We start from the raw sequence: 9,486 nt of genomic DNA on the forward strand, positions 1-9,486 counted from the left end.
GCGTTCCATCGAAAATTCCGTTCGTTCGATTCTCAGAGCACACACAGGTATTCGTGGCTGTGGCCGTGCACGTGCGCGAGAGAGCCCTATCAGGGAAGTGAGAGGGGAAGGTTATCGACGGCGCCTCAGAGAGTGAAGCGAGAGAGAAAGGAGGAAAGAGAACCGAGACGTTGAAGAAAGAGAAAAACTAAAGGAGATAGTTCACCCAGGTAAGAGAAGCTGTAGGTGTAGCCGGCGAGTCCGTATGGTGTTGCAGCGTACACTGTGCAGTGGTGTAGACCGCGTGCCACGATACGCCGGTGCACGATGGAGGGGAGGAAACGTGAATGATCCATAGAAGCTGTGTCCCTGTGTGATCGTCTTCGGTAGCGTGTGTTGGTCTATGGAGAGTAATGTACCGATGGAAGGGAACGGGATGGTAGTGGAACGGTGGGAAACGTCAAAGAGATGGTAGGGATACGGCCGGGCAGCGAGGTGGGGTGCGGGTAGAGGTTCGGCTTCGGAAATGGCCGCGGGAAAGTAGAGAGCGTTACGTCGTCCGGCAGGCAGGCAGGCGAGCCAAAGTTTTTCAAGTGCAGCGCTCGTTAACCCGGCGCTTCGGGCGTGCGATTCACCAGACCAGGGAGACTCGAAGACCACGGTTGCTATGTTTTAAGTAAACTCGATTGGACTGACTAGGGAGGACTGATCTAGCCGGCAGTGCAGTCGGTGTCCGGGTGGACAGCCAGTGGCTGGAAGAGACCAGTGCGGGCGGCGGTACACGAGGATGGCCGGCGACGACGGTGCACCACCGAACAATGAGATCCTCGGTGCGGACGGAGAGGGGCAGGGTGCGTCAGCGCGGGGGGAACCGCATTCCAGAGTGGGCGGCATCCTGGAATGCGATCCCCCCGGTAACAGGAATTCGCCAAGCGAGCGAGCCTGCAACGAGCACGACGACGGAAGCGGTGAAACTGTGATTGCCAACAACGATTGTAACAACACCGCCGAAGCCGTTGGAACCACCGTAATTGCCGACGACAACGGCGGCTTGTGCCGATATGCTATCGGCACCGCCAATACCGCTATGTCTTTCATCGAAGTTTGCCAGGTAATAACCGGGATCGCCGGTATTACGTGCTTTAATCTCTGCTGACTCTGGCTGTCAATGGGTCCTCTGTTCTCCTCTTGCTTCAACCTTACCGCTTGGTATCTCCTTTGCGCGCGTTTCATCGCCCCTCACTCTCTCTTCGTCGCGCTCACGTGAAAGCTTTAGCCGCCTTTCCGATGAGAAGATCGATAGACAACTAATTTCAAAATTATACATTCATTCGGGTTTCATCTTGAATGCCGGTAACGCGGTTCCGATTGAACAGCGATCGCGACCATGCCTGGGAACCATTATCGTGTGTCAAGCTATTCGATGTTTGAAGTAATGAGAACGAAGCACCGTTAATCGTTCAATTACTACCACGCTTTCTCTTTTGCATTTATTTCAATGGATTTTTATTTCCAGCAGTGTTGTAAGGGTTGACCTATATTTTTTCTGTTTTTTTTTTTAGATCCGACTGCAACATCTTTTCCCACAATTAGTTTCATCCTCTCAGCGATACAGCCTCTGCGAGAACTCCATCGAGCTGACAGCGGAATGTTTGGCCAACGACGTGATACGATATCTGCTCAAGGAAGATATTTATCTAATATCACGAGACCCCGTCTCACGTAGTATGAGACATAATGTATATCAAATGCTAAACAAACATAGTATCTTATTCGCAAGCATGGTGAACCGTTTGAATGTTATGCCGGACACGGCGTACGAGGCATTCATGGGAGTCGCAGATGAGCTGTTTTTGCACGGCGGCGTTACATGGCCGAGAATTGTCTGCTTGTACGCGTTTATGGGAAGACTTGCACTGTGGGCTCGGGACAGGCGAATGCACAACTTAAAGAAAAAATTACCGCTGTTTGTCTCCAGATTTATTAGCGAGAAAGTTGCACATTTTATTAAAGGATATGGAGGATGGGTATGTATTGTCTATGACACTAATTAATCTTACATTCTATACTCCTGTTGTGTATAGAATTGCTAATTATATGTTTATTTATATATTATTACATTTTATTAGTGGATTATATTGTTATTCATGTAAACTTAGTTATGATTGATGTATTGTTCTTAAGTTTTACCATTCCATTGTTACCTTTGATACCAGTATAATCCGTATAGATATATTATACGATTAATCATCTCTTGTCTATATTTTATTATAATTCTTTTTTATCTAATATTTATATTATTCCTTAGGATCAGCTGTGTATAGAATATCCTGTAGCAGAAGAGATTAGTGGAGCTATATGGAGGAGTCTTCTGATGACTGGTGCAACTCTTGGCTTGGTTGCAACTATTTTAACTGTAACTTCCTGATATACCCTTACAAATCAAGCCTTACAGGGTATGTTTTCCACAAGACCGTTTAGCGTACTTATATTCTACCAAAATGCGCTGAGAAACAATTTCCAAGAGTTTGTAAAACGCTCTTGCATTGGTAATGAACATGGAATTGTGTGATTGGAAAGCTGAATGTATTATGTCTTTGTAACGGATGCAGGATATGAACTTATCATCTTCTTCTTGTAGCACACACAATCTTCATATCAATGTCACATCGTTTAGAAACATCCTACTTTTTATGTAACTACAACAAATATGTAGCATAAGAGAAGGATAACTATACAAGTTCCCTATTATATTCATATTTTGTACTAATTGCAGCTCGACGGAGTAGTTAAATTAGTATACAGAAATCTTATTTAATGTTAATCTAGGCATTTTATATCAAAATAATTTCATATGATACTCAAAATTGATCTTTCAGATATTTATACCAAACAAGATTCTCAAAATTTTATTGAATTTAGGTAGAAGCAATCTAAATGTATTTATTTATAATTTATTTTAGGTAGAAAATATATTAAATAATAAATTCCTCTTGTCAATCAAAGACCATCAAAATGGATGTGTAGAATTTATAAAAAGTGATTGATGTAATAGTTGCTCGTTAAATATATGATAATTATCATAAACACCAGTGAACATTATATGTGGTAGCTTCTAATAATATTACAAAATTTTTATATAAGTATTTGAAAATAATAAACACTTCTCCAAAATATCAGTTTTTCTATTTGTATCAGTTTTTGTTAACCCTGTAATAAAACATGTCATCTGCAAAATTAAACACAAAAAAGATCTATATATGTTGCAATTTATTTGAACATTTAAACATTTTATATTAATAAAATATTTAAATGTTTTTTTCATTTTTATAAGTGGCGTTTTTATAACTATAGAGTAGAGTAAGTAAATTAAACTCAAGTTACTAATTTTTATGAAAAATGTTCAGTCAATTTCATTAAAGATGATCAATACATTCATTTACGCTTAATGATCACATTTAATAATAATTATGTCAAGTAGTATCGACGAAGTAAAATATTCAATGAAAAATATCGGACTCTAATATCTATCCGAAAATAATAAGTAAATATAAAACAATGATCACTGTCAATATTACTAATCTTAATAATAATGTCTTGCAAAAAAACAAAGTAGTTTGGGATACAAGATCTTATTCCTAAACAAATTAATATTAAGAAGTCATTTTCGCAAAAGAGATCTAATATTTTCAGCGCTAGAATTATTAAAAATATATTTTTCAGTTATTGGTATAGTTTTATTTGAAGTAGTATACTTATTCAAACATAAATACAGTCTACGTACTACTCAAAATATATTGATTTATTGATTGATACCAGAATGCACGTATTCTAAAACCAAAACGTTTCTAATGTACATGAATATTAGTGGGTGTAGCATTATATGACTGTTTCATTTTCTGAACAAATAAGATAATATTATTTCAAGTACTAGTGTGCAGCATTAATCACTTGATTGCAGAATTGAACGGATGATTTAAACTAATTATATTTTACTGTTAAAATACTTTATGTAGCTTTTGAATACACATTGTCAATGAGGTACCATAATCGTATTACTGGAGAACACTTTTTCTCTAGTGAATATTGTCACCGTTGAATATCAAACTCTTGATATTTCGTTGACAAATTTTTAGCACTATTTCAGTTCATGTTTCGGATATGTTTAAAAATTTAAAAAGTCTAAGGTCAACTACTGAAAATCATCGTATAAGTCTTAATAAATGTATGATGATTTTTAAAAACAAGTAATCGTTACACAAATTACATAAAAATCGTTTCTTTAAATATCTATGTTCGAATATAAAAAAAACCGTGATTCCTTGATAGCTATATATAATTTCACGTATTACACGAATATACAATAAACTAGAGAATAATTTCCTTTGAATATATCTAACAGTTTTCGTAATTCTACTCAAATTTTGTGACTGTACAGAAAACAACTGCATTTTATTTTTTTTTATTACTTCCTAACGTGGATAATAGTAAGAATCAACAATTTCTTCATTTTTTTCTTTAATAAACCTTCAAATGTTTCTACTTTAATTTCGCTAATATTGATATTACAACTATATATAAGTATGTATTATGCATTTATGTGTGAATATATAACTATATAACTGTACAAACGGAACTGTTATTTCGTTCCCCACTTACACAACAATAAGTGATCATTTTGTCATGGTCATAAACGGTAAAGTAATTGGATAATATTATATAAAACATATCGTCAGTATAATAGAATACTTAATCAAACAAATTTGAACAAAAACATTAATTCGGCAAGTTTTTCACATTTCAAATAATTGAAGATTACAAAATAGATAATGCATATCATTGAATATTAATCTTTTTACGAAACTAAGGTAATTTAGATTAGAAAATTAAAAAAAAAAGAAAAACATTGGACCCTTCGGTAATTTCAATAATTTGTCCAAACATAATAAAATAGAATGAAAACAAAAGAAGACTTTCATTTAATATCAAAGTTACATACGATATTGACGATATGGTCACTTTAATTCAGCTTACACAAAAATTGGCAATTATTAGCCTGGACGAAGTCCAAAATAGAATGAAAATGATAAATTACCTCGTGAATCTTATTTGCACCAATATTCTGTCATGTTCAATTACCCCTTCATAAATCGAATGCACAGATCTGAGAATACGATACAGATAAAGGTATTCTAGTCTTATAATTAACATTTTCATGTACTGCTTAACAAATTCTCGAGAAGTTCTCTGTTCTTCCATATTTACTTAATTATCTTTCTAGAGAATTTTATAGTAATCTTAAAGGGTACGCTTGTTATACTATAGCAATAAAATATATTAAGCGAATTTCATTGAAACTTTCTTTCAGTACTGCAACGCACTGTTTCGATTTGTTTCATCTATCAATGTTTTAAAAATCGACATGTATAAAATCGATTCGAAATTCAAGACATATAATTGCAACCCATATTTATGAAGGATAAAGACATTACGACAACAAATAGCACACCTCTAGCGCAAATTAGAACCCGTAATCAATATAAAAGAATTTTACATGCAGCCTGATAATAGTAGGATTCAATTTTAATAAATTCATAATTCATAACGATATATGTGTTGCCATAGATATTGTGTTTAAAGTATATGTAACACGTGAATCACTTGGTGACATGTTCTATTTTTTGTCTCTTTATCAGCTTTCTTGATTTATCACAGCTGGGGCAACAGTAACAAGATAAAAAACTTGTTGTACATCCCCGAAACACAAAATTGGTACAGTCCTCTATTCCACATAATCCCACCAATCCTTTTCATACCCTTCGTGTACATGTTCTAAAAGCACTTTCCTCCGACTATCGCAGTATCTTAAAAAGTTAATAATAGTAATATATTTTTCTGCTTTCATCATGACATAGAAATTATTTAAATTATTATTTCTTGATTCACTTACCTATATTTATCTTGAACTTTTTGCTTAATATCAGCAAGGTTTTCACTTGTAATATCTCTTTCAAGATATTCTGAGAGACGTTCTGTCGTTCCCTCTAGATCTTTTTGGTTGTCTTCAAAAATCACAGATTGGTTATTTTTTTTCAAATAGTAAGCAAAAACATAAGTATACATAAGAGTCTGTCTACAGGAACACAAAATATCTACGGCTTTTTTCAAAAATTGTACCTAAAAATTTTAACATAAAATTTAATGTTAATGATAAGCGTGCATGGCATGAGTTTCTTTCACTTAATTATATTATTTCTACCTCAATCCAGGACATATTGTGTTGTTGCATTTCTTCCATTTTTTCTTTTACACTTGCATAAAGTTTACTTTCAAATTTCAATGACTGCATGTGATTCATATATCTATTACAATAAAATAAGTATCTTTGCAATGCAGATCTTTTCTTCTCTTGAGCATCTCTAGCAGCTTTGGCCTCCTCTTCATCATAACGATTACAATTGTACCAACTAGAACCATGTGGTTCCCAAGGTCCAAGACATACCCAACAAAAATCAGTCTTACAATTCTGATTTTTGCACACCATATGATTACAACCACCGTCCTTCTCAATCGTGACATTACATTTAGGGCATTCTTTCGTATTTGCGGCAATCCAGTTTGATGTTTCCGAGTCGTCATCGCATTTTTTTATCCATTTACGTAGTAAATGACATTTTACCGGGTCATGCCAATTTTCACCGCAATGGAAACAGAATGTATGTCCACATTTACAAGTTACTGGTCTAGCTTCAATGTACTGCACTTTTATAGCATTATTACAGTCTGGAGATGGACACCACCTTAGTAGCCTATTACACTAAAAAACCAAACATCAATTAACGTATGTTGTGAGTATTATTTTCCAGAAATTAGAACAATACAAAAAAATGCAATAAAATGATAGTTACTTCAACAAAACTATTAGTTATTAAATGTTGATATTTCAGCTTGACTTTAGAATCTTTGACAAGACGCATGACACTAGCATCATCAACTAAAATGTCACAAGCATGAGCTGCACATGCAATTGTTTGACCAACTCCTTCCTCCATAATCTTGGTTGTAAGATATTCTCCCCAACAACCAGTACAAAAGCGATGACCACATTCAAGTCCAGTCATCATCTAATAAAAATTTAAGAAGGACATATTTTGAATATATTTTATGCTTATCAATAAAATGATCATTATGTTATTATTCAATAATTTTATACATAATTGTACATACTGCAGATGGTTGAACCATGAAACAAATACCACATTCTTCTGTACCATTTGTCATCATTTTTGTTGACTAAAAAAAAGTCATATATATGTAACGTCATATTTATTTTCAATGTGTGTAAAAGAGAAGAATACTAAAACTTACCAGAGCACTCTGCGAAGATTGACTTCTATTTATTAATGAACCCTTTCTAAATGGATTAATAACGCGTGCTTCTGTAAACAATTTTTCTTGATCACCATCATAAAAACGTTCCATTAATTTCTCTTTGTCCCATTTGAAATGATTTAACAAAATACGTGTTGTTGTTGCTGGTATCTACAATCAAAATTATATAGTAATCCAATTATATTTACTTCACTATTGATATTACTACAAGGAATGATGATTTATTTTATAATATACTTCTACAACTGTGTTGACTTCTTTTATACAATCGATCATATGTTGTACTATCTCTTCCGTTGATAAGACATCAAAAGGATAATCATCAACATCTGTGGTTCGTTCTCTTGGATTCTCTGCTTCAATTTCCATAGCAAAATCTACATCATCGCCACTGGACTCATTACCAGAGTCCACATCATCGTACATCTCCTCTTCAGAATCCATTTTGTTATCAAGTTATTAAGTGATCAAGATTCCAACAAATACTTTTTTATTTTATATAATTTCCACCTGCACATAAAATCATGCAAATCATATAATTTTAACAATTTTTACACCATACTTCATCATCTATGCACTGTACTCCATCCGTTCCACAACACAGTAAGATTATAAACAAGTGTATGCATGGTAAAATGAAAACAGTACAAATTTACATTCAGATTTACAGACTATCATGTAACAATCGAAACTAATACAGACTTCACCGCGAACGCGAGTATTGTTTTATTGCTTTAGGAATAAGCACGCACCAAATTAATGTATCACAAGAAAATGTATCACACCTGTACACGCGAAATATTGTTGTGGCGGAACAAGGTGAAAACAGCTTATGTTTCAGCACATGACGTCATCGTTAGGTACTTCCCGAATAAAGCCAGAAACTTTATCGTCAGTTTACCTTTAGTTTCTGCCAACAATATCGCGTGAAATCTACCGTCACTACACTTTGTGAACCTTCTACTAACATGGACGATGAAAAATTTTTTCCAATAATCTTACAATGCTCGTAAGCAAGAATAAAATCAGCTGCCAAAACATCAGAGTTGAACTCCGGTAGCTGATATATCTAATGCTATAGTCACGGGAGGAACGATGAATGGGCTACCGTGAACCTAGACAATCTGTGTATAATATTTCTTCGCTATAAGCTCAAAATTACTATAAATTTCAAACGAAAGAATCTTCAAAGACACTGTTTTTCTTTTTAAAATAACAAACAGGGAACGCAAAGGTAAAATGTAAATGAGAATAATAACCATTTACTAGGAGTCCACATAAATAGGACATCACGAGCTTATAGTATGGAAGGTAAGCCAAAGTTATAGCGGGGGAATTTCATCGTACATAATGGCGTCTCGTGTTTATGGAACTGATATTCCTTGATTTTGGTTAGACCTATCTTAAAAACAGACTCACATGATAAACAATATTTCCAATCGAACCAATGAAATACTAATACAATAAATTCTTTATATCCATTTCACATTGTAGAAAGCTTATAGGTATACATATGTATATGTATAGCTAAACAGAGCAAATGTATATAGATTAGTATATTCAAGTGTGTGTGTATATATATATAATATACACACATGTATTGAAGGAATGTATGTACATATGGGTATAGATACGTGTACGGTTATAATTAAATGTACACCTACATTTGTACAAATAATTCACGAAAAATAAAACCGAAAATTTATATTACTTGACAACAAGCAGAGTTTTAAATTTTTTTCAAGGAAACAGTTTCGTGAAAACATACTTGTAATCGTCAAACCTAGAAAATATTTCGAAAATTAAGAAGCGAAAAATAACTTAAGTAAATTTAGTTCAATTGATTTTTTTAGAATATGCCTTTTCGACGAAAATTAACCGATTTTTATCAACAAACATGAAAAACACTAAATACACTTAATGCGATATCTTGACATTTGATTGACGTCAAAAAACTTAAAAAATTGACAAGATGTATTACCATGTACGATATTGTTTTCAGCCATTGCACCCAATCAAGTTATCAAATTAGCAGGCTAATCAGATAAAACCATAAATTAATCTAAAATGCACTGTTTGCCATGAGAAAGAATGGACGAGCTTATAGCTCGAACA

The 9,486-nt window shown here is 34.1% G+C and overlaps 2 protein-coding genes across 5 annotated transcripts; one reads left to right on the forward strand and one right to left on the reverse strand.

Moving 5' to 3' along the window:
* Nucleotides 1-494: 494 nt before the first annotated feature.
* LOC144471760 (uncharacterized) lies at nucleotides 495-3,111 on the forward strand. The gene is made up of 3 exons (XM_078184135.1): nucleotides 495-1,090; nucleotides 1,542-2,006; nucleotides 2,288-3,111. The coding sequence occupies exons 1-3, from the start codon at nucleotides 767-769 to the stop codon at nucleotides 2,405-2,407; spliced, it is 909 nt and encodes a 302-aa protein (XP_078040261.1). The 5' UTR covers nucleotides 495-766; the 3' UTR covers nucleotides 2,408-3,111.
* A 2,433-nt stretch (nucleotides 3,112-5,544) lies between these two features.
* Nucleotides 5,545-9,485, reverse strand: Ari-1 (E3 ubiquitin-protein ligase ariadne-1). Of its 4 annotated transcripts, none has more exons than XM_078184133.1 (8): nucleotides 9,353-9,485; nucleotides 7,609-7,881; nucleotides 7,348-7,521; nucleotides 7,207-7,272; nucleotides 6,888-7,103; nucleotides 6,239-6,796; nucleotides 5,930-6,156; nucleotides 5,545-5,843 (listed from the first exon to the last, which is right to left on the reverse strand). In XM_078184133.1, the coding sequence occupies exons 2-8, from the start codon at nucleotides 7,813-7,815 to the stop codon at nucleotides 5,762-5,764; spliced, it is 1,530 nt and encodes a 509-aa protein (XP_078040259.1). In that variant the 5' UTR covers nucleotides 7,816-7,881; nucleotides 9,353-9,485; the 3' UTR covers nucleotides 5,545-5,761. The 4 variants fall into 4 exon arrangements, with proteins under 4 accessions (XP_078040259.1, XP_078040260.1, XP_078040258.1 ...); XM_078184134.1 differs by lacking the exon at nucleotides 9,353-9,485 and adding an exon at nucleotides 8,273-8,614; XM_078184132.1 differs by lacking the exon at nucleotides 9,353-9,485 and adding an exon at nucleotides 8,124-8,614.
* Nucleotide 9,486: the final 1 nt, after the last annotated feature.

This window comes from Augochlora pura, chromosome 6, assembly GCF_028453695.1.
Source record: "Augochlora pura isolate Apur16 chromosome 6, APUR_v2.2.1, whole genome shotgun sequence".
NCBI lineage: Eukaryota > Metazoa > Arthropoda > Insecta > Hymenoptera > Halictidae > Augochlora > Augochlora pura.

What these genes read in the sequence shown, in the direction of transcription:
- Ari-1 (XM_078184133.1), bottom strand. Translation starts at nt 7,815, where the DNA reads ATGGATTCTGAAGAGGAGATGTACGATGATGTGGACTCTGGTAATGAG. An exon ending in TCATGGTTCAACCATCTGCA is followed by an intron (nt 7,104 to 7,206) that starts GTATGTACAATT and finishes AATTTTTATTAG; the next exon opens with ATGATGACTGGACTTGAATG. An exon ending in TAACTAATAGTTTTGTTGAA is followed by an intron (nt 6,797 to 6,887) that starts GTAACTATCATT and finishes TTGGTTTTTTAG; the next exon opens with TGTAATAGGCTACTAAGGTG.
- LOC144471760 (XM_078184135.1), top strand. Translation starts at nt 767, where the DNA reads ATGGCCGGCGACGACGGTGCACCACCGAACAATGAGATCCTCGGTGCG. An exon ending in CTTTCATCGAAGTTTGCCAG is followed by an intron (nt 1,091 to 1,541) that starts GTAATAACCGGG and finishes TTTTTTTTTTAG; the next exon opens with ATCCGACTGCAACATCTTTT. An exon ending in TTAAAGGATATGGAGGATGG is followed by an intron (nt 2,007 to 2,287) that starts GTATGTATTGTC and finishes ATTATTCCTTAG; the next exon opens with GATCAGCTGTGTATAGAATA.